The sequence below is a fragment of the Tamandua tetradactyla genome, chromosome 15 (genome assembly GCF_023851605.1).
Source record: "Tamandua tetradactyla isolate mTamTet1 chromosome 15, mTamTet1.pri, whole genome shotgun sequence".
In the NCBI taxonomy this organism is placed as follows: domain Eukaryota; kingdom Metazoa; phylum Chordata; class Mammalia; order Pilosa; family Myrmecophagidae; genus Tamandua; species Tamandua tetradactyla.
Genome location: NC_135341.1, coordinates 57375465 through 57400783, shown reverse-complemented (window position 1 = coordinate 57400783; position 25319 = coordinate 57375465). Strand labels below are relative to the sequence as shown.

The following is a 25319-nucleotide window of genomic DNA, read 5'->3' as shown; positions in this document are numbered from 1 at the left end:
CACCATTTCCTTTATGGAGTTTAATTCAAAAGAATGGAGACTGAAACAGAGAAGTAGCTTGAGGGGGAAGCGATATTAAGAGAAAATCGTGTCATTGTTTCCTTGAGGTTATCAAAATCTGGCCTTGTTTATCTATTAAGGGGAGTAGAATATTAGAGGAATAAGGAATGAAAATTTGAGCAGAGGAAGGAAGAGAAGAGATGAGAAGAGACTAATCAGGGCAGGGCAGCAGAGGGCAGGAAAAGGCAGGGAATGTTGAGATAGCAAGTGGGACAAAGTCCCAGGCAGAGGGAGACTTAAAAATCCAAAGCTCCGGAAGGGAAGGAACACGAATTCCTCTGGAGTCAGGAGGAAGAAAGAGATACCGAAACATGTTTGAAGTGAAGAGAAGGAAGGAAAGGCTCGAATATCTGAATATTCAGGTGAGACCTTCTTGTCTCAGAGAAATCACGCAGCCTTAACACCAGTGAAGTTGTGATTCTATAACATTTTAAACATTTATTCAGTCGGCCTTTAGCTGTCACATCTCAGCTATAAAAGGCAAAATGAGCAAAAGTGCCACCAGGGGGCAGGTTTGTTTCTGGCAAAGGGACTTTAAAAGGTATGCAAAAAATGCCTTGCCTCTTTCGGCACTGAGTCCGTTCTGTTCTGTGAGAATAAATATTACAGCGAGTCCAAAGCAATTTCCTTAATGGTTGGTGTTGTGGTATGAATTTTGCTCCATAAACTCAGGCGTCCGAAAAATGTCACAATATTTAATTTCCCTTAAATAAAGTTAAATTCAAGACCCAACAGGACGGTCACCTCAAGTCACCATCCTACTGGGCCAGACTGAAAGTCAGTCTCAGTTATTATCATGGTTCCGACAGCCCGAAAGGGCCCTGCAGGGGTGAGCCAACGCCAACGTTTAGTTCATTGGTACGTCCTCACTACTGGTGAAATGCTTAGGTGCTGAACCAACACAATCCCTGGATCAGCCGTGACTGCTGTATACTCACCTGTTAGGCTATGGACCCAATGTCTGGGACACACACATACACACACACACATGTGCAAGCACACAAGCACAGACAGCTCAAAGATGGGAACTTGAGGGTCATCCCTACCTGAAGGAAATCTGTCCCCTCTGCCTGCCTCTCTGACCTCAAAATCCCTTACCTTCCTTCCTCTGAGGTCTCATCATCAGCCAGCTTAGGCTTTCATAAAATCTAAGAAGACAGATGTCTTCAGGCTGCACAAGGCTGAAATGAGGCATGGAGCCCAAAGGCAGTGGCTAGTTCTTGGGATGGGGAAAGGAAAAAAACAGGAGAATAAAACACATATTTATTTCTTAATTGTGCTGCTGCATTTGCCACAATGTCACCATTTTTCAAACACCCTGTTTATAGATCCGACTGTGCATGAGAACTTCTCACAGAGGCAGTAAGTTGCTTTTTCTGGGAGATAGCAGAGAACTTGGGCGTCCCTCAGAGATGACGGTAGGCTGTGGAAGGCCACCAGATAAACTGGCATGGGGAGAACAAGACAAAGGACCTGACTACCCTCATCTCGGGGGCTACCACAGTGACACCTTTGCAGAAAAAGGTCATCGAGGACTGACAAAATCTAAGAGTTGCAAACTAAAAGCCTGAAGGCCAGAGCCTACTGACAATTTAAATCTTTTGCCAACATTTAAGTCATTAAAACAAAGGGATAGTTCACGCAAGTATCTATATATCCAGCTTCCCACAAAATATTAAAAACCAACAAACCTGGCATTTGATTCCTAGACCATGCACCTGAAAAACAAACAAAAAAAACGAAACAAGCAAACCTGGCAACCGAGACCCCATTTCCATGTAGCAGTAACCACCAGGTACTGAGCAGAGACTGCTCACTTTGGCTGGGGCCTGGGCTCTCCAGGCTCCCAAAGACCTCCCCACTCCCCATTGTGTTTTATCCAGTCCACTTCCCTCATTTCTGTTACTTATCCAGCACCTGTAGGTACTTGAGTTCATAATCCCTGCCAGGGTAAACTAAATAAGAATGTACTCAGGGGACACAGTGGGGAGTGTTCCATAAGCATTAATTAGGATCCGGCCTTTCCTCAATTCTCACCCTGATACATTTGGAAATTCAGAATTATTCCAATTGCACCTGAAATCTGTGCAGAGTTTGGAGAAACTGGCATATTTAAAACTGAACTAAATTCATATGCAAACATTAGAGATGAGGCCAGTGATACTCCAAGCAGAGATTAGTGTATATGCCTATGTGCTAAATGGCAGGCCTTGTGACTGCAGCTTTTACAGTGTTCCTTGCCCTCATTTTCCATCACTACTATAGAGAGTGCCCAGCGAATGAGCCATTCACACGTGGACAAGAGTTCACTGGTGTCAGTGAGCTGCTGGAGGGCAGCTATATGGGAATTCCTCTTTTAAAAACAGACTCATTCTGACCTCTGGCCATGAACTCAGGCTCAGCCTGCAGAGACAGACAGCTTCATTTTGCACAATTTTAATTTTCAACACATATGCCCAGCTTGGAAGTTCTTGCGCAGTTAAGTAGGAAAGTCCAACAGAAACAAGAGAGAGGAGTCTGTTACATTTAAGAGAGAAAATAAAAGGAGGAAAAAAATAATTTTGTAATGAGACCATCTGTGCTTGTCTGACTTTCTGGGAAGTTCAAGTTACTATCTGTGAAAATCCCTCCATGCATTTGAAAATAATGTCTAAAGAACAAAAAGCAAAATAAGCAATCAGATAAATATGTAAATAATAGCAATAATTAAAAATATATATGCTGTCGACATGTTGAAAGGTGCTGTTAAATTTTGTACACTGTTAAAGGTGCAAAAGAAAAATCTGAATGTCCCCACTGAACGTGCAAACACAACAAGAATTTTGTTGGAATCTCTTGTTTGTTGAAATTTAATAAACCCAATAAAGCAGATTCTTTTGAAAGACCATGACTAAACAGCTGGGGAGGAGAAAGGAGTATAAAAGCTACTAAACATTCACAGTGTCCTCCATGCCTCAGCCAAAAAAGCATCCCTTGTCCCTCAGCCAAACATTTTTCCAGCTGATTTCTGAAGAAGTTCATACTTAGATCTGAAGTACATGAGTGGCCACTTGATCCTTAATTGCAGAGTGAGAAAAGAACAAAACTGATTATAACTAGTAAAATGTTTGATAAATGGTACATAAGGGCATCTCTGCCTGTGAGAATACTTAAAAGCACAGCATTTTAGCTCAGGTCTTAATGGATTGAGAAAATAGCATCCAGTACTTAAGAAACATAGAAAATTCGTTAGTTCAGCAATTTCAAAATCTACACCCCAGCCACTCGTGGAACAAGGGGAGCCACATTCAGAAATAGTTTATTTAAAGTCCTTCCTTTATTAGATTCTCTTTATGTACAAATTTTTAAGAAAGTACAGTTTTAAAAATGAGTGATACCCATTAGGAAATAGGTTTTTTGAAGAATGTATTATAGATTCTACTTCACCAGCTTAAAAAAGAAGCACCTTATCTTTGATTATATAAAAACACTTTGCTGCACCTTGGAACAAACAGGTGTCTTTAGTTCACAATCCAAAAATGGATGTATTTGGCTATACCAATGTCATAGATGATGATCAGAAAAAAAATCATAAACAGAGTTCTCAAAAATTAGCAGAAGCTCTCAACATTTTTATGAATTCGTATGCACAACAAAGAAATCTGAAGACGTCATATAGACAACGCTGTCTGAGTAGTTGGCAATAAGGCCAGATATTTAGCTTAGACAAAGCTTTTAGGAAATAAATGGGGTGTGGCCAGGGACAGCGAGTCCTGCCTAAAATCTGGGAAGTGGCCTATTTAGATGCCTTTGCTGTAGGCTCCCAGTGAAGCCCATCACCATATCCAGATAATGTAGCCTCATCTTCAAGTGCCATTAATCAGAAACATGTCAAGAAGAATACTAAATTATCTCCAAACATATCTGAAATATTATATCAAGTTATATCACCAGATAAGCAATAAAACACCGAGCCCATCAAGGAGGCTCTAAAGATTTATTCCTTCTCAACTGCTGAGGAGAGAGGAGCCTGTTGTTATAAATGATAATATTAGTTATCAATCTGCAGCCAGCAAATAAAAAAAGTTGAAATGTCCATGCCTGAGTATAAAAAGACAGCTTGTTAATTACTTTAAAGAATGTAAATTTTAGGGGTATAATGTAGAATTACTTAAGTGTCTACAAAAGAGGAGATCTACATGCATTGACGAGACAAACACACTAGTATAATTTTCAGTTACCTTCTCTGAGTCTCAAGCTTCCCAGTTTATCTTTGCTGATCACTGGGGGGCATCTTCAGAAGAAACAAACTCACATAAACAAATTTTAGGGTGTCATTTTAGAGAACACGGTATAACCTTACCACAATACTGGAAGGTTTCAGGAAGCCTGTTCAGCACTACTCACTATAAACCAGCAAAGACAATACATTTGAACTTAAAACCAGTGCAGGATGGGAAAAGATGTTTTTTGCAAGCTATAACCAAAAGAGAACAGCTATAGCTATGCTAATATTAGATAAAATAGACTTTAAATGTAAAGACATCATAAAAGACAAAGGACACTACATATTAATAAACGGGATAATTCATCAAGAGGAAATAACAACCATAAATGTTTATGTCTTCAATCCAGGGGCTCCATTGACAAAACTGAAGGAAGCTATAGACATTTCATCAACAACAGTGGGAGACTTCAATACACTGACCTCCATTATACATAGAACAACCAGAAAGAGGATCCACAAGGAAATAGAGAACTTAAACTATGTGATAAATGAATTAGACATAATAGGCATATATAGATCACTACACCCCAAAATACCAGGATATATATTCTTCTCTAGTGCACATGGAGCATTCTGCAGGATAGATCATATGCTGGGCCACAAAACAAATTTTTATAAACTTAATAAAATTGAAATGATCCAAGGCACTTTAACTAAAATGGAATGAAGCTAGAAATTAATAATCACCAAAGAACCAGAGCTTTCACAAATGGAGATTAAACAACATGTTCTTAAATAATCAGTGGGTAAAGGAAAAAATTGCTAGAGAAATTGGTAAATATCTGGAAAAAATATATAATGAGAAAACAACATAGCAAAACTTACGGGATGCGGCAAAGCAGTGCCGAGAGGGAAATTTATTGCCCTAAGTGCCTATATTAAAAATGAGAATGAGCAAAACTTGAGGATTTAACTGTTCCCCTGGAGAATTTAGAGAAAGACAGAAAATTAACCCCAAAGCAAATAAAAGAAGAGAAATAAAGATTAAAAGCAGAAATAAATGAACTGGAGAACAACCAATGCCGACAATAACAACAAAACAATAGAAAGAATCAACAAAACCAAAGGTTGGTTCTTTGGGAAAAAATCAATAAAACTGATGAACGCCCCCCTAGCTAGGCCAGCAAAGAAAAAAAAGAGAGGATACAAACAAAATCAGAAATGAGAGAAGTGACGTTACCATGAATCTTGAAGAAATTTTAAAAATCGTATTGGAATACTATGAACAACTATACGCCAACAAACCAGACACATTCCTAGAAACACACTAACTACCTATACTGGCTCAAGAAGAAATAGAAGATTTCAACAAAACAATTAACTGTAAAGAAATTTAATCAGACCATCAAGAATCTCCCACAAAGGGTGCAATGGGTGGTTCAGTGGTAGAATGCTCACCGTCTGTGTGGGAGACCCGGGTTTGATTCCCGGACCATGCACAACAAACAAACAAACAAACAAACAAAACAAACTCCTACAAAATTTTTTTTTTTGGTATTTCAAATAATATGGCTATGCCCTTCCAGGCAGCTCTTGTCACCCACAATTCTATAACCATTCCCAAAGACTTCGTATCTACAAGTGGAATCATGGAAGAAACTATATGCAAAGCTAGACATTTAATAAATTTTGAATAGTTGCTCTTCAGAAAATGTGTACAAATTTACATACCTATGAGCTGCCAATGTGAATTGTTTGACACTCTCACCAACACTAGGCATTAACATTAAAACTAGAGTAATTTGTCAGTTTGATTAGTGAAAGATTCTATTACTTAGTTCCTAACCATGCTTGCTAACTAGTACAAAAATTGGCCAGTTTCCTCTGGCCTTACATGGGTCTTGACACTTGAAACCATAGAGATCGAGTTAGAAAAATACCAAGGGTCACAAATGGGGGGGGGGGGGGTTTGGATGCCAATGAGATGAGACGAGACTTTACCCTGTGGATCAGAAGCTCTCTCAACAGGGCAGTACTACATCCTTCATGAGCATTTTAGAAGTTTTGAGCAGTGTCATTGGTTGTCACATGCTTGGGAGTGTTATTGGCATTTAGTGGGTAGGGACTGCAGATGCTAGCTGCCTGGCAATGTGAACAGCAATCCCAAGCAAGGAAGAACTGGTCCTCATCTTGCAAAACTTTCAGATGCTCTACTGGAAATGCATGAGGTGAAAGGCCTCATTATAATTATTCAAGCCCAGAACCTAAATGTTTTACATGTCAATGCAAAATATTCTACGTCCAGTTTTTATAAATACTGTTTCCCACTACCATGTAAATTAAGGGAAGATTGTTTTCTTAAGAATTTTATCAAGAGTTGGGCACCATTTTGTAAATTATGTCACCAATACCACACCATTCCTGTCATTTGCATCACCAATATAACCTATTTATAACAGTCTGCATGTATATATGGTTTGAACGGCATATGAGCTAAAATCTTATTATCACATCATGTCTTCTTTTTTTTTTTTGCATGGGCAGGCACTGGGAATCAAACCCGGGTCTCCAGCATGGCAAGCGAGAACTCTGCCTGTGGAGCCACCGGGACCCAGCCACATTATGTCTTCTAATAGTGTCATGCCCAAGCCAAGCTTGTATATTGAAATGCATATTTTATGACATATTAGCTCATTTCTTCTTTATATTACATGCAAGCTCTTATATTGCCCATTTACAAAACTGGGTGGAAATGTAGGTCATATCTTCTATCATTTTTATTTTAAGAGAATAAAGGGAACATTAGCAATATTTGTTGTAAAAGCAGCCATTGGGTCTGTTGGCATTGAAGTCCCCTGCTCTAGTGTGTAGGAGACCAGAGTCTTCCAGCAGCTGAGTGACACTATACGGCAGTGTTTCAGGTATGAATGTGCAAAGAGCAAAGAAAATGAACTGAGAAAGGAGACGGCAGGAGGAAAAGAGACCAGGAAAAAAGTGAATACTGAATCTGGGCAGAGCAGTAATGAAGACCAAGAAAAGTGCAGTGCCTAAAAGAATGATAATGAAGAGCATCTTAGAAAAAGAACTTGTTAAAACTCAGTGACTGAATACAGTGTCACAGAATAACCGCGATAGTGTTATTGGACTGCAGAGTGATTGGGTTCTTAAAAATAGCCTCACATGTTTACACACATACCTACAAACACACACTTGCATGTGTGTGCATGCTGTATGCATGTGCACATGTTTGGACACTGAAAACTCATTACCAAATAATCCGTCTCCCCTCCCATTGCCAAAGGGAAGAATTATCATACCATTGATTCAGAAATACGGTTTATTTATTTGTTTGTGATTTTCCACCCAAGATAAACCTCCAAATAAATTTCAAGTGTACTTTAAGTGCACTCCAGATTATAAATCATACACTTGCATTCTCACACTACAGTAAGCATAAAACCACATAGCTCAGCTATAGAAATACATCTCTCTTCGGCTTGCCAAATTCATGTACATGCACACTTATATACACAAGAAAAGAGAGAGAATAAAAGGAAACTAAAAACCTGAGGTCAACAATTATTTGTCTGCATCATGGATGTGAACTCATCAGAAGCAGCCAGACAATTAGACTGGGCTGTTAATAGACCAAGAAATGGGGGACTATGATTCAAACTGGCAGAAAAGCATTTCAAAGTGGAGGGATGGAGAGACACATATATTAACTGCAAGAGAATCAATGTTGACAAATACTGAGAACAGAAGAAAACATTCCAATTCAGTTTCATTTTCCATTTAAGATGACAAATATATTATATTCTGAAATTGTCCGGTTTTACTCATATATCCATTCTCAGTTTCTAATTTTCTAATACTGTAAACATTTCTTTAAGTTAAGGAGAAGTGAATTAAAAAAATCTCCAAATATAATGGGGCTATCTACTTGCCCAGATTCATGTCTATGCAACCAGTATTGAGTCAGTAAAACAAAAATATTACATTCTTGATTGCTTTCTTGGCAACTGAAAAGTGATTTCTAGCTTAGTAAGACAAATGGCAAGTATATCTTTCTTAATTCCAAGCAGCTTCTTCCCCCACTCCACAAAAAAATGTCAATAACATTCTAGCAAAGTGGAAAATGTCCCTAGAAAACTCATCATTAAATTTTCACACTGCCCAGTTCCTGTTTCTTTTCTTATGGGTTACTTACCATCTGAAATGTACTCTTAAGCACCTTCTTATTTGCACTGTGTGACAAAAATACAAGATGAATCCCTAGACCTATGCTAACTGCCTGAAACAGGTAATGAAGGCCTGCTTAGCCAAGGGCCCAAGTGACACAACCCATCTCCCCCCAGTTTTGCCAGCTGCTATCAGGTTTGATAAGAGGTAGAATATTTATATATTAGCCATCTATTATGTAACAATAAAAGATGTTTCATGGGCCATGAATAAACAGAAAATGACTCTGGGTTAAAAGGAGATGCTGCCAGATGAGGTGACAGTGGCCTTGATTTGACAAGGCATGGTCTGCCTCTTCCTCCTAATTGGGCTGCAGTACAAATTCCCTGCTCCTTGCCATGAAAGACAAGGCCTGCCGCGATCCACTCTCTGCCTGCCACTCACCTCACTTCCCTCCACTGCCCCTTTGCACTCCTTTGATCCTCGAATCACATTACCCTCTCTTGAGCCCCTGGGTCTTCATGCTATGATTCTTTCTGGAATCCACTTTCAGGCAATTTTCACCTGAATGACATCTACTTACTGTTCAAGACACCACTTGAATAAATCTGCTTTTTTTTCGCACATTGGGGTAGATATCCTTTCTTTTTGCTTTCCTTGCAAACCATGTTTAACTCCATTCAGGCAGTTCCTCATTGTGATGTTTTTTTAATTCATTTACTTCCCCAACAATAAGCTTCTCAAAGGCAGGGGCCAAGTCCTTTTTATGTTTGCATTACCAGTGTATAGCAGAGTGAAAACTCAGTACATGTTTGTTGATTGCCCAAGTGGGAAGTTTCCCTTCTTTTTCTAGGCAAATAGAAGGGCTATAGCCTATAAAAACAGTAAAACTATCATTGATTCCCCCATTGAGAGTAGGGAGAAGTTTCCAAGTCAAACGTTTTCTAACCAGGGTCATGGAGGAAGCTTTGCTTCCCTTGAGTGGGAAGATACAAGTTATTGAGGATTGCCTAGCTTTAATGATGCCAACCCGTAGCTGACTCTCATTCTACACATGATGACTAAAGAATTCCCAGGGAAACTCCCATGGATTCATTTTCAATAAATGGTATGTCCATTCAGCAGGGCAGTGGGATCCAGTAGTGTGAACTCGTGAGACGTCATAGTTCTTCTATATCTGAACTAGAGGAAGGACTGTAACTGACAAAGGCAAATTAGGTGAGGTTTCTTAGAGCTTGGGGCTTCTCCTCACTCTGGATGGTTAGCCCTTACTACCTGTGTGTGTGATGAGTTGAAACACACTACTGCCTCTTTTTTATCTTTTATCATGTAAGTCCCTTGGGTGTGAGATCAAGGGCCTTTCTGGGAGAAAGGGAAGAAGGTCTCATACTCACAAAATATATCAGATTAAGGCTTTTAAAATTATTCTCAGGAGAGGTTACATAGTCACAAAGACTCACTACCAGAGTTGAAAGAAATAGCCATTCAGCACACAGCTTTAACCTTACGTCCCATTACCTGATTATACTCTCTGAGGAGCACTGTAAATTATAACTGCTAATAAATTATTTAATTACTTTGCAAACAGCATATTATCCTGAATTTGTTTGTGTGTGCATCAAGCATGCTGCCTCATTCAGTGTAAACAATGTTTATAACTGTTTAGTAGTTCATTATTCTTGAATTTACTACAAACCACCTCTCTAGATTTTCAGGAGGCCCTAGCAAGATCTGCATAGTATATAATTATTCATAGGATCAGTAGCCAAGGAGCATTTAACCCACTTCATCAAAAAGAAAAATGCAATTAGCTTATTACTTACTAAATTAAGCTTTCCCCAAAACTCAGGTCCTTCTTCCATGTCTCTGAGGCTTGGTGGAATGTACCAAAAGCAAATATTGGCATATTCAGGCTGAGAATTAAGAAAATGTGAAAGTTATTTTGTTAATCTAAAAAAGTAGCTTAGAAAAAACACATACTGCTTAAACCCTTAGCCAGTTTCTTTAAGAGTGTGCATTACTTTAATGACAAATTGGAATCAGAAACAGTGGATATTTTTTATCTGGGGTCTGGTTTCCATTCTACCTCTCATCTGATAGCCTACCGGGGAATTTTCTTCTCCATTAGGTGCTCCTAGAGGGTGCTCTTTACTCTAGGTAAGGCATGGACACAACATTAGGAAAAAAAACACCATAAAAATGTGGAGCTGATTCCACCCAGCTCTGACCATTGGTTAGCATCTGAGACACATATGCTCAGAGACTCCCTGGTTCCTCCCTCTTCAAACCTGATCCTTGAGTTGTTCTTAAACCACTATGTTCTTCCAGCAATTCTCTCTCTGCTTAGCCAATGTTGGTTTCTATTACCTGCTACATGTCACAAATGCAGATTTCCAGATTACCTGTGAGTTGATGACAGTTCGACATACAGGGGCTTCACTAAGTGGCCCTGCTGTCATGCTTGTCAACATTACTTTAGGGGGGAAAAGGAGCATCATCTTGACTCCTGGCTCCCAAACATCAGTAAAGATGTCAGTCAGCTATAGACCTTGTTCAAAATGTAGATTCTCAGCCTCTGTGCTCCGGATGTCCAGAGTTCGACTAATCCCTCACAGGTAAGGCCAAATAACTGAAATTTTAAGAAGTATCGCAGGAGATTCTAAAGAAGACAATGCACAGTCTATGTCTGAGCACTGGTCCATCTTTCCCAGTACTTGGCTTTTCAATCAGACACCATTTGGCTAAGCATGAGAAAATATTCTAGAATGGGCTTTAGATAAGCCATTGTAATATAGACAAAGGTCTCCCCCCCCCCACTCTATCCTCACCGGACAAAAATGTATGGGACTGACACTATGTTGGGGACCCATAAATGAGACACACAGACTTGCAAACACCACAGATTATCGGTCTCACTCACTCACTCACCCACTTCATTTGGTTCTTAGCATTGACATTTAGCATTTGAAATGGCTTGCATTTTTCCACCACAAATACAGTTTGTAGGTAATAACCAATGCCATTATATGCACAATAACCAACCACCAGAATTACACTTCAGTGTCAGTATAAAGGTTCAAAATATTTCAGAAAGAGGAAACAGTTCTCATGTCATATCTTAAGAGCAAGACTGGTACTATACAGAGTTCTAGTTTTAGAGAATATTAAATCACCAGTGAATGTCCAGAAACATTCCCAGTATTGCAAGATAAGTTCTTGATCTGCTCATCCTTTCACCTTTGCAATTTGTCACATCCTTATTGGATTGGGAAAAAAAATAGCTACTACAAATCTTCAAAATATCAAAAATTCAAAATGGAGTATCAAGTAATTTAATGCAATTCCACAAATAAGTATTATGAGAAAAGAATACGTTTTACAAATCTACCCATGTGTACTTGGATTTCTGGTTTATAATTGATTTGGTTTCTTTAGAAAAGAATGCACTGGCCTTCAAAATTCTTTAACAATTAACTGTGAATAATTCATTTCAAATAAAGTAGCTAGATTAATTAGAAAGTAGAAGAAAAATACACTAATTATCTGTCACTAGATTCTAGAAATTGGTGTCTTCATAACACAGAAGATTTTTTCCAACTACCATTTATGACAATTTAGAGCCCCTCAGCTCTAAATCCACCTGGTTTTGGTGCCCTCCAAATAATGGAGTGGACTCTTAACATTTCTCCTTTGCCAACCAGTTCAATTGGAGACTCTGTGAGCAGAGGATGCTGGAGGCACCCTGGTAGAGGAAGGGGTATCTCTTTCTTGTTCCCATGTGCTCACCTTGCTGGATTCCTGCATAGTAAGTGGTTCTTTCCAGCAGCAATGTATGACCCGCTGCAAGTGGTCCCCCTGGCAGCTTTCCCGATTATGCCCCCCTTCAGGTGGCTTCACATCAGAGGGTCAAAAGATGAATGGTTTCCCTAGCAAAAGCCCCTCAGACAATTTCATAGGGCAACGCTTCCAGGTAGGGATCTTGTCTTGGTTGACTTCTCTGACATCCCCTCTGAGTGGGTTGCAGTGAGTTCCAAAGCATGGCACCTCCCAGTGCGTGGCTTTGCCCAGTACTCCAGAGGGCGGATTTCCAGTGAGCCCTCACGGTGAGGCAACTCAGTCAACTTCTCTTCCATCCATTGAACTTGGTCATGCTTTCTATGAAGAGGGCTGGGTCACAGCCCTGGGAGGGGTGGTCTCTTCTTTGGGTGCTTTATATCAGTTCGAGGGGTAGGAAGTGCTCTATCTGCTATTTCTTTATTTTTAGGATCTCTTTATCTTTTATGAGGCAATCCCTCCTTATTCTAGTCTCTGTCAACAATGCTGTATATTAAACTTTCCCATTTCTACTGGGTGATTTTTAACTCCTCATGGTACCCTGACAGCTATATCAACAAATTAATTATTCCTTCTCTTTTCATGTTGATATTATGAAACATTTTGCAACAGATTTATCAGTTATTATAAGCTCCATGTTTTACAAGATGGGACCTATATCTTTTGAGTAACATTTTAAATTGGTTTGCTTTAGTAATTTCTATTTAGATATTTTAGAAGTGACAGATCTGTGATTTCTTCTGCCCAAACATTGTCTTTTAGAATGGCATGGCTGTGGCATTTGAAAATGTATGAAGTCCTTCTGACACTTTATTTTGCTGGAAGAAATTTAATGCTCCATTTGGTGGAATATCTTCACTGTAGTTATTTCCAAAATCACTTGAAGAATTGAAGAAAAAGCATCCCTTTGAATGTTCACAAAGAACATACTTGAGGTTCTGCTATCTCTTTGCCTCTGTTGCTTGTATTTGATATACTGACTTTCTTCCAGGGGCTTCAAAGGCCTGAGTAATTTCAGAGTAGAAACATTCACATGTCATTTAAGTTTAATTCCTTACATAGATGAAAGTCCTGACCTCTTGGTATCTTAGGAACATATTTAACTATGTTCTCTACACACCAGTCGTATTCAAACACATAAAAAGGAATCCACAGTCTAGACTAGGCAGATGAAAGTGAAGCGTTCAAAACAACCAGTAGCAGCAAAAACACTGTCATAATCTTTAAGAATTCATGGGGAAGTAAAGCAGAGCTATTAAAGAAAAGATAGATACATTTTATCCTGATTTTCAAATAGAAAAAAAAGTAATATATTCTAAGAATGAAAGCAGGTGCTCTTAGTTCATTCCAGGAAGGTTTTATTGAAAAAACAATATGATACCACTTGGAAAAGAAATCAGTGGTCACCAAGAGGTAGTAGCTTGCATTCTCTAAAATGGAATCACCCCAAAAGAAATTCACATTCTTTGTTTATAACACCATTAGGCACAATAATAGTAATAACAAACAAAGCTATTATTTTGCATTCAAATAAGTATAAATGCAGAAGCTAGAACATAGGTTGCATTCAAACAGTCAATCACGCAAGTAGAGAATGATGAAAAGGTAGCATGGCGGATTTTATATGACTTCACAATCATAGGTACTAAATATCTGCTAGGACTACTGAAAAAACTCAAAGAGAGCACTGGGAAGCAGGATGAGCCTGGGTGTTTGAGTCACACATATGGGTGTGAATCCCAATTTCACTATGCATTTGCTTGGGCAAGTGTTGAACTCTCTAAACCTTCACTTCCAAATCTATCTAGCCTGTGATATTGTTTGCCCCTCTGGGTCTGTTCAATTAGTAAAAAGATGACGCATTTCCAATACATAGCAACACGTCTACCTCCAGGGACTCAGAGACTAGTAGCGGACCTATGTACAGGCAGTTAATCTGCAATGGAATGAGCATTATAAAAGAAGAGATTTCTTATAATCTAAAAAATAGTCCCAGCAAAAGGAATAAAGCACATATAGAAGACAGTATTTTCAAGGGGGGTGCCAAGTACTTGAAATGGAGAGAGGACAGGGTTTCCTTAAGAAAGGGGGGCTGAAAATGGAGATGGAGGTCATTTCACAAAGGGCTTCCTTACATGCCATACTGGGGAGTTTGGGCTCCATTCTCATATCAATGTGGACTCACTGGAGAGTTCAATCTAGGGGACAGATTTCACTTTAGAAAGCTCACTCTGGCTGCAGTGTGGAGGATGAGGTGGAGTGGACAGCAGTATGAAAAGTTGCAGCAGTCCAATAAGATGAAGACTAAATAATGTGTACTGGATTTAGTAATTAGGAGGTTGTTATAATCTAATAAAACTGTATAATAAGATAACTATATAAGATAAATTGCAAAGCGCTTGATGTATATTAATAGTAAGGTTCAATAATAATGGATAATAAGAGCTACCTAGAAGAGGGATGAATTAGTGAATTCTCTGACAAAGGAAGTGTTCAGGCAGAGGTTGACCTCCTATCACACACGGATGTCGCTAGAAAGGTTTCCTGCATTGGACAGGAAGTTTAACTAGATGCCCTTGAAAATTCTTTATAACTCCAAAAGTCTATGAAACCTAAGAAACTCTTCCTATTGTAGAACTCATGAAGAGAATAACAAGAAGTTAAATAATTAGGACTCCCCCAAGAGATCAAAATAAAATATATGAATGATGGTAAAGAATAACTATATCTCTAGGGAAATCCATCTATTAGATCTTAGATCCAACATAGAAAAATAGAGATGATTTTCAGAGCATCTATGAATAATGCAGAATTCATTTGAAATGATAACTTTCAATCATCTTAAAAAAGATATGCATTATTTTTTGCTCCTTTCAGGAAAAAATATTCAAGTTACGGGTACTCTATTTGTTGTGTTCATTTACTGTTTTAATGTACCTCTTAACACTCTTGCTGCTGTCTGCGAAAGAGTGACTCTGTGTGTGTGTGTGTGTGTGTGTGTGTGTGTGTGTGTGTGTGTAGCTATAGGTATAGACTTCTCTTTTTCCTAAACTGAAAAACTTGCAGTCTCACAAGTCTGGGCCCCAATTGAATTTTTTTTTTCTTTTTTGCCCTACTGTTTACTTTAGCAATGGATTTCCATATTTTCAAAAACATTTTTGTGTTGAGTTCTAGAAAACTGTACTGTGGTAAGAAATCATATTCTGCAATAATTCTCTCCTTTCAAATCATTAAGATTTATTGCATTTCCCCCTAAATGTTTAATTTTTTTTAACTTTTTTATTGTATAGTATAACATATATACAAAGCAAAGAAATAAAAAAGCAACAGTTTTCAAAGTACTCTTTGTTTTGTCATGGGCTACCGTAAAATCCTCTCATATTTTTTCTTCTAGCTGCTCCAGAATATAGAAGGCTAGAGGGCTTAAATACTTTTTTATCATCACAATCGACTTTTTTTCCTTTCTTTTTGTGAACAATAACATATATACAAAAAAGCTATAAATTTCCAAGCACAGCACCACATTAGTTGTAGAACATATTTCAGACTTTGCCATGAGTTACAATTTCACATTTTAGGTTTTTACTTCTAGTTGCTCTAAAATACTGAAGACTAAAATAGATCAATTTAAGGATTCAGCATTCGTATTCATTTGTTACGTCCTATCTTCAACGTATAATTCCACGATCACCTTTGATCTTTCCATACCTCTCTTTGGGGTTGTTTGGGCTATGGCAGTTCTAAATTTTTGCTATTGGAAGAGTCTGTCACTAATATGGGGTAGGGAGATGGAATTATCTGATGTTCTGGAGAGATAGGGCTAGGTTTCGGGACTTATCTGGACCAGGGACCCATCTGGAGGTTGCAGGTTTCTGGCAAGTTACTCTAGTGCCTGGAACCCTTGTGGAATCTTATAAATTGCCCTAGGTATTCTTTAGGATTGGCTGGAATGGTCCTGGTTGGGGGTTGGCAAGTTATGATGGGTAGCAGTATCTAACTGAAGCTTGCATAAGAGCAACCTCCAGAGTAGCCTCTCGACTCTATTTGAACTCTGCCACTGGTAATTTATGAATTACACTTCTTTCCCCTCATTTGGTCAGGATGGAATTGTTGATCCCATGGTGCCAGGTCTGGATTCATCCTTGGAAGTACTCTCCCACATCACCAGGAAGACTTTCATCCCTGCATGTCATGTCCCACATAGAGTGGAGGGCAATGATTTCACTTGCAGAGTTGGGTTAGAGAGACTGAGGCCACATCTGAGCAACAACAGAGGTCCTCCAGAAGTAACTCTTAGGCATGCCTATAGGTAGTCTAAGCTTCTATGCTACCTACATAAGCTTCCCAAGAGTAAGCCTCATGATTGAGGGCACGGCCTATTGATTTGGGTGTCCCTAAAGTTTGACCCAGTATCAAGGGATTCCCTGATGATAAGGTTTAATAGTTCCATAGTCTTCTCCCCTCCCTCAGGGGACTTTGCTAATACTTTTTGATTATCTGGTTAATATACTCTAGGAAGTTTCCAGGCATTACAATAATCTATACAGGATTAAAGGACCTCTTTCTCATTCTGTGCTCTCTGTGTTTCAGTTGTTCAAATGAGCTATACAGATAAATTGAATTAGATTATGCACTACAGAAAATTTCAGTTCCAGATCAAATAAAGCTTTCTTCCATTGGTCTCAAAGAGTATGTGTGGTACTAAAATAAAGGCATTGTCTTCCTTACCCCTATGTTCTGAATTACTTTAACCCCAACCTGTTCAGCTTCATTCTTATCTCTAAACATCAGGTTATATATATAAAACAGCCTCTCAAAATCCAGAAATAATAATCACCACTCTGGATTAAAGTTGTCTGCTCTAAAACCTTACAATGTAGGCCCCTGTTTTCTTATAAGCATTTTCTAAAGGTGACCATACCATTGTGTTTTTTGTTTCAGCTTATTTTGTCTCAACAAATGTCCCACATGTTCATTCACATCGTTGCATGCCTCACGACATTGTTCCTTTTTGTAGCAGCACAATCTTCGTTCATAAGTATACACCATTGTTCGCTATTCTACTTCTCCATCAGGGAATCCTTCAGCCACCTGCATTCATTGGGCATCATGTAGAGGGCCCAAAGTCCACAGTCCATCAACATTTTCAATTTTAGATAATTTCATTGTTTCCAAGAGACAGAACCCAATAAACACACCCTCACCAAATAGGAGATCGAAATCTCTTCTTGACCCCATTATTTACCTCTGTTGTTGCTGTGGTCGTGCTGATGGTTTACTTTTGAGCATAGCTCATAGCATGCAATAGCAGTTTTCCCCTTGTACCCTGGACTTAAACACTCTTTATACAAGAACCATATCTTTGAAGTAATTCTTACAAGAACTCATTCATATTTCTAGTGTGAGTCAGTGGGACACGTAGGTCTATTCAACTGCTTTCAATCTTGTTTGTCTTCAATGTGGTAATGTTACTTCTAGACCTACTAGAGAATCTCCTTTGTTCCTATCTATTCCCTTACATTGGAGTTCAAACTCATTAGCTAACAGTTCACCCATCTCTAGCTTCTGTGTATCTCTAAGTCCTTTGTATTCTGGATTATAAATCCCTGATTATACCTTTATGCTGGTCATAAAAGTGGGATCATACAGTATCTGTTCTTTTGTGTCTGGCTAATTTCACTCAGCATTATGTCCTCAAGGGTCATCCATCTTGTCATGTGCTTCAGGACCTCATTCTGTTTTACTGCTGTATAATATTCCATCAAATGTATATACCACTTTTTGTTGATCCACTCATCTGTTGACAGGCATTTGGTTTGTTTCCATCTTTTAGCGATTGTGAATAATGCTGCTATGAACATCGGTGTGCTAATGTCTGTTTGTGTCATTGTTTCAGCTCTTCTGGATATATACCGTGTAGTGTGATTGCTGGGTTGTAGGGCAGCTCAATATTTAGTTTCCTAAGGAACTGCCAAACAGTCTTCCATAGTGGCTGCACCATTGTACATTCCTACCAGCAGTGCATAAGTGTCCCAGTTTCTCCGCATCCTTTCCAACATTTATAGTTTCCTAATTGTTTAATAACAGCCATTCTTATAGGTGTGAGGTGGTATCTCATTGTAGTTTTGATCTGCATTTCCCTTATAGCCAGTGAAAATGAGCATTTCTTCATGTGCTTTTGAGCCATCTGTATTTGCTCTTCAGAAAAATGCCTATTCATACCTTTTTATAATTGGATTGTTCTTTTGTTATTGAGTTGTATGATTTCTTTGTATATACAGAAAATCAAACCTTTGTCTGATATGTGATTTCCTAATATTTTCCACCATTGAGTTGGCTGCCTGTTCTAGTTTGCTAGCTGCTGGAATGCAACACACCAGAGACGGATTGGCTTTTAATAAAAGGGGATTTATTTTGTTGGTTCTTCAGAGGAAAGGCAGCTAACTTTCCACTGAGGTTCTTTCTTACGTGGAAGGCACAGGATGGTCTCTGCTGGTCTTCTCTCCAGGCCCTTGGGTTCCAACAACTTTCCCCGGGGTGAATTCTTTCTCCATCTCCAAAGGCCTGGGCTGAGCTGCAAGTGCTGAGATGAGGAATGCTGAGCTGCTAGCAGTGCTACGTTGCAATCTCCCATTTAAGCACCAGCCAATTAAGTCAGACGTCACTCATTGCAGCAGACACGCCTCCTAGCTGACTGCAGATGTAATTGGCAACAGATGAGGTTCACGCACCATTGGCTTATGTCCTCAGCAACAAGACTAGGTATGCTCACCTGGCCAAGTTGACAACTGAATCTAACTAACACACTGCCCCTTCACCTTTTTGACAGTCTTTGAGTCAGAAGCATTTGAGTTTGAGGAGTTCCCATTTATCTACTTTTTCTTTTGATGCTTGTTCTTTGGGTGTAAAGTTTAGGAAGCTACCTCCTATTATTAGGTCTTAAAGATGTTTCCCTACATTTTCTTCTAGAAGCTTTATGGTGGTAGTTCTTATATGTAGGTGTTTGATCCACTTTGAGTTAATTTTTGTGTAGGGTGTAAGATAGGGGTCCTCTTTCATTCTCTTGGCTATTGATATCCAGTTCTTCCATGCACAATTATTGAAAAGACTATTTTGTCTTTTCAAAGGATTTGAGGGCCTTGTCAAAAATCAGTTGACCATAGATTGGGTGGTCTATTTCTGCACTCTCAATTTGATTCCATTGGTCAATGCTTCTATCTTTGTGCCAGTACTATGCTGTTTTGACTACTGTGGCTTTATAATAGGTTTTAAAGTCAGGGAGTGTTAATCCTCCCACTTCATTCTTTTTTTTTTTAAGGATGCTTTTAGCTATTCGGGGTCTCTTTCCCTTTCAAACGAATTTGGTAGTTAGCTTTTCCAAATCTTCAAAGTAGGTTGTTGGGATTTTGACTGTTACTGTGTTGAATCTGTACATCAATTTGGGGAGAATTGACATCTTAACTATATTTAACCTTCCTATCCATGAGCAGGGAATGTCTTTCCACCTATTTAGATCTCCTTTGATTTCTTTTTATCAATGTTATGTAGCTTTCTGTGTACAAGCCTTTAAATCCCTACTTAAGTTCATTCCTAAATATTTGATTCTTTTAGTTGCTATCTAGAATGGAATTTTTTCCTTAACTGATTCCTCACCTAGCTCATTGCTTATGTATAGAAATGGGACTGATTTTTGCACATTAATTTTATATCCTATCACCTTGCTGAATTTGTTTATTAGCTCAAGTAACTTTGCTGTAGATTTCTCAGGGTCTTCCACGTATAGCATCATATCATCTGCAAATAATGAGAATTTTACTTCTTTCTTTCCAATTTGGATGCCTTGTATTTCTTTGTCCTGCCTGATTGCTCTAGAACTTCTAGCATAATGTTGAATAATAGTGGTGACAGTGGGCATCCTTGTCTTGTACCTGATCTTAGGGAAAAGGCTTTCAGTCTCTCTCTATTGAGTACAACGCTGGCTATTGGTTTTTCACCTATTCTCTTTATCATATTGAAGTAGATATCTTTTATTCTTATCTTTTGGAGTATTTCTATCAGAAAAGGATGCTGAATTTTGTCGAATGCTTTTTCAGCATCATCGAGATGATCATATGATTTTTCCCTTTTGATTTGTTAATGTGCTGTATTACATTAATTGATTTTCTTGTGTTGAACCATCCTTGCATTCCTGGTATAAACCCTACATGTCATGGTATATAATCAGCACACCATTTTGAAATCTATTTCTCAGCGTTAAACATGTCAGAGGATCCTAATTTGAACAAACCATCTGTAAAAAAGCAATATTGGAACAGTTGGGAAATTTTGAATATCAGCTGGTTATTAGATGGTACAAAGAACTTATCAAAAATTTTGTTAGGCATTATGATTATGGTAAAAAAAAATGTTCAGGCATTTTTAGAGATGCATAATTAAGTACGTCAGCTGTCTTATAGAATGTCCCAAAGAAGCTTTCTTGCTTCTCCAGTGTATTAACAGAATATTATTTAAATATGTTTTCTTCTGCAGTGGTTTCAAGTTTCTTGTACCCCTAATTTTCAGGAACTTTGGAAACTTAGAACCTTCTAATGTGATGCCTCTGGGGCAGGGTTTCCTGAACTTTCCTGAGGTTCATCGGCATATCTCGCCTGGACTACTGCAACAGTCTCCAAATTCATCTCACTTATTCTTTCCTTGTCCCTCCCTCAACCCACCAACCACAACATTCCTTTCTTCTCATGACACACAGCATTATCTTTGAAAATGGATGTCAGACTACTGTCTGTTTGAAACTTTCCCCAAAACTACTCTTGGAATGAAAATCAAAAGTCTTTCTATGATCTACCTGATTCCATAAGCTCTGGCCCCTATCCATCTCTCTGACCCTATCAGCTACCTCAATCCCTCTTACTTAATGCACCTCAGAGAGCCCTACACAAACCAACCAAACTAAACAAGCCTTCCCCACACCCATTCCAGAATTTCATCCTATTTATTTCCATATAGTACTTGCCACATTTGAAATTATCTGATTATTTATTTGTTTACTAACTTACCTCTCATGAATCTGTTCTATTTTCTTCACAAGATTTCTCACTACCTGATATTTCTTATGTGTTCATTTGCGGGTTTATTGCCCATCACTTTCCATTTGAACATAAGTACCATGACAGCAGGGACCATTTCTATCTTGCATCTACAGTGCCAAGAACTGTGCCTGGCACATGGTAATTGCTCAATAAATCTTGCTGAATAAATACATGTAAAGAATTAGCTAGATTGTTTACATATGTTACAGGTTCGCAGGCTGTAATCTCTGGGCAATTTTCACATTAGTAAAAACTGTTATAAAGCTTATGCCCTAAAAAGATCTAAGACAACATCTTTCCTTTCATGCTTTATATTTAGTAAAAATCAGAATTACAAAATAGTTTTCACATTTTATAACCATATATTTGAGGGGTAAAAAGAATTATATATTTGAGAGGTAAAATATTCTCCACCTTTTAACTACCTTATTTCTGATATATATAGCAAGCAATCCAAAAACATAAAAAATAAAATGACCGATTATCCCATTGTTTCAAAGTGAAAATGTTCCCATTCTTTTATAGAAAGAGAAAACTAGTATTACTGTACTTATTTAATTGATTTTTCATATGCAGTCACCACCATAGCACAGTTGAATATTTTTAGTACAATCATTATGCAATTTATATATCAAGACAGAAGTCATAATTTATTTAGTATTATCCTTGGTAATTATTATTGAGCATTTTAATTTTCAATACTCAAAGGCAAGTGCATTCTGTGTGAATCCAACAAAGGAAAAAATGCACTAATAGAGTAAATTAACATAATGGACTCTATGAATAAAGTTAATGATTTGTTTCTCGGTCTGCAACACAAAAACCAGTGAAATATAACAGATTAGAAAATTACCACTTTCGTGACTGTTGACTGACAAAATCATGAGCACAATTCCACAATTACTTACTTCCATCAGTAACCTGAATCCTTCCCTTTTCTTGATTTCTTCCACTAGGTACCTAAAATGGAAACCATAGTAATATTTATAATGTGCAATCTAAAAATGCCAGAAACATGACTGACATATGGCAAAACTGTTATTTATGATGCAGCAACAAGGCTTAGAAAATATGAAGATACAGGTAAGAGTATAAGTATATGCGTAGCTCTGAATTTAGGCGGAGGTATTTGTGAACTTGCTGTAATCTCCAGAGGCCTAAGTAAAAACGTCCATCTCTTTGACGAGATGAGGTGCATCTTACATGTTAGCACCAGACTTTAACCTCAGTGTAAAAACCCATATAAAGTTGCTTTGACATACATCTCTAAATGTGTGGATTTCACATTCGTATTCTAGGTGAAGATTCAGCAAATAACTAAATTACCAAACTGATGCGAAGCAAAGAGTTTTTGGAGTACAGTCCTGCTTATAAATGAATTTGCTATCAAGGGAGACCAATATCATCCTTTCCAAGGCCAGGACTGAGAGAAGAAGAACTGGTAACTGATATGATGTTAAAAGTAAGTGAGCTAGGGTGGTGCAATCGTGGCTCAGCGGCAGAGTTCTCTCCTGCCATGCCGGAGACCCAGGTTCAATTTCTGGAACCTGCCCATGCAAAAAAAAAAAACACCACCAAAAAAGTGAGCTATAGCCATTTATAGAAAGTCTGTGAACTAATCTACATTGTCAGGGAAAAGATAAAGTCACACCAGGAACAAAGGACATAGCTATGTGAGGTATGGAATATGACTGCAAAAAGTCTAAAACGATATTGAGGATGCAAGTAAAACAGCATTGGCTCCTCTTACCTGGGTTTGTTTTGGTCTACATAAAAAGAGAAGCCTTCTGAAATGGTAGCCTTGAAAACTAGGGATTGATCATGAGCTTTGAAAGTTCATAGCATTTGATGCAGTATTTCAAATCTGGGGGTCAATTCTAAGGAAATAAACAGTTCCGACAAAATTATATTTTCCATGGGATATCTGTTGTGATCTTTATATGTAATAGCCAAAAAAAAAAAAATCACAGTGAACAATGAAGACTTACTTACTTTGAAAATCATGATCCCATCATAAGGAATTAAAGTACTGTAATATGGAATTATATGATACTCTACTGAATTACGTTATATATTCACTTAACATTCAATGATGCAAAAATGCTCCTTCTAGGCTTCAATCTCTTTATCTGTAAAGCTAGAATAATACAATCTGCTCCTCCAATGTCAAAAATTGGTGTAAAATATTAAATAAAAGCACACGTAAAAAATTGGAGGAAACGATATTACTATCATGCTCATTTGCTAAAGGTCATTCTAGAATGTGGATATGAAATACACCAGTTCATGAGATACGTACCTTTTTTCCCAAACTTATTTGTAGATTTTCACATTAGGTTAAATATTAATGTTAGCATATAGATTATAACCTCTTTGAAATATACGAAACTTTATAAAAATTCTATCAATATTAACTAGATAGTGTGTATTTTATTTTATGCTTTATGACCATGCACACACAAAGATTCACCAAGTATTAGATATTCTACACACACCTTTCCCAAAATATTTTTTCAGGAGAAGTCACAAACCTATAAGGTTTTTGAATGTTTAGCACACTCAAGGACTGCCTAACTTTCAAAAAGAGCAATCCCAGTGGCTAATAAACATAGGATGCTTAAGATCACTGTTAGTCAAAGACAGAAAATTAAGAACAACAGTACTGAACCATGCTTCCTGTGTCATACTGGTGCTAGTGAATGGAGGGGAAAAACTGCTAAAAACCTTTGAAGATTAATAATGCCCAACAATCCACTTTTGAGGCACTGGTATATTAGAAAAAAATCACCTACAGTAAGGATGGATGATAGATGTTGATAGATAGAAAGATAGAATTATAGATGAATAAATACATATACATGCACACATACGTTGATGTATCTATATGTTTGTCTTTGTGTGTTTCTGCCATACAAAAATAAGATTAATAATCAGAATGAGGTGAGTGGTAAAATAAGATGTATTGCCGCAATACAATATAATAAGATACAGGTATTAAAAATAATGAATTATATCTACCTCTATTAAACCATAGGGATGCTCATGATGCATTATTAAAAGAGAAAACCAAAGAACTGAGAAATGTCGGTAATATGATTCCATTTTTAAAGGCATTTTTAAAAAGAAAGCAAAAACAATCCCTCCCCACATATATATATGATCATGGAGTAAAGTATGGGAAGATGCATAACTGTTAGAGACAGGAGGCACGGGGGTGGGATGGGGGCAGCAGAGATTTCAACTCTCTTTTTATATCTCTGCAACATTTCATAGGTGTAGTTACATGCCTAAGTGTTTGAAAAGGAACTTAAAGAAAAATGTAAAGCACAAATGACAACAAATAATAGACCCAATATCCACCTATGCAAGGGAAGCTTTGTGAGCCTACTTGTCCTCATCTTCTCAGGCATAAATGCACAATTTGCTGTTAAGCAGATGCCATGATTTCATCCTGAGAAGGCCTACATGGATCCCTGAGACTATGAAAAGTCAGACGAGCTTCCTTGAGGTACACCTGACCAGTATAAGTTTCCTCAGTGCCACTTCAAACAGATGTCAGCTCAGTGAGAACTGTGAATGGCGGCCCACCTTGCATCAGCAGAAATCCAGAGAATGACTCTAGGTTAGAAGACTTCAGTTGTGTAGTTAAGTATGTGCCTCTTTGAGCCTGCCTCAGTTTCCTCACACATGTAATGGAGATGTGGAAGTAAACTGGTAAGATCCTTCTCTATCTAACAGACTATAAGTATATAAAGCTACATGAACTTACCTTTAGTCTCAGTTTAAACAGTTCTGTCCAACTAGCTAAAGCTATTCCAGGGGGAAAAGGATCTTTAAACAGAACTGAATTTTTTCAGTTAAAAACTCTGCTTTGTGCTAACCAAGTAGACCCTGGCTGTGTCAGGGTCAATGTCTCCACTGTAGTCATACTCAAAGCCCAATGTAAC

General features: G+C 38.0%; 1 protein-coding gene and 1 long non-coding RNA gene across 2 annotated transcripts in view; one reads left to right on the top strand and one right to left on the bottom strand.

The window, feature by feature from the left end:
• Positions 1-22403, top strand: part of LOC143657998 (uncharacterized) — a 45047-nt gene extending 22644 nt beyond the window's left edge. Inside the window, exon 3 of the long non-coding RNA XR_013163053.1 lies at positions 22329-22403. This is a non-coding gene — a long non-coding RNA (uncharacterized LOC143657998). The remainder of the gene's footprint in view (positions 1-22328) is intronic.
• The window catches only part of GADL1 (glutamate decarboxylase like 1), a 166168-nt gene that overhangs the window by 44916 nt on the left and 95933 nt on the right, over positions 1-25319 (bottom strand). Inside the window, exons 13-14 of the mRNA XM_077130402.1 lie at positions 22281-22332; positions 10273-10362 (exon numbers count right to left, since the gene is read on the bottom strand). Coding sequence (XP_076986517.1) covers positions 10273-10362; positions 22281-22332 — 142 coding nt within the window. The remainder of the gene's footprint in view (positions 1-10272; positions 10363-22280; positions 22333-25319) is intronic.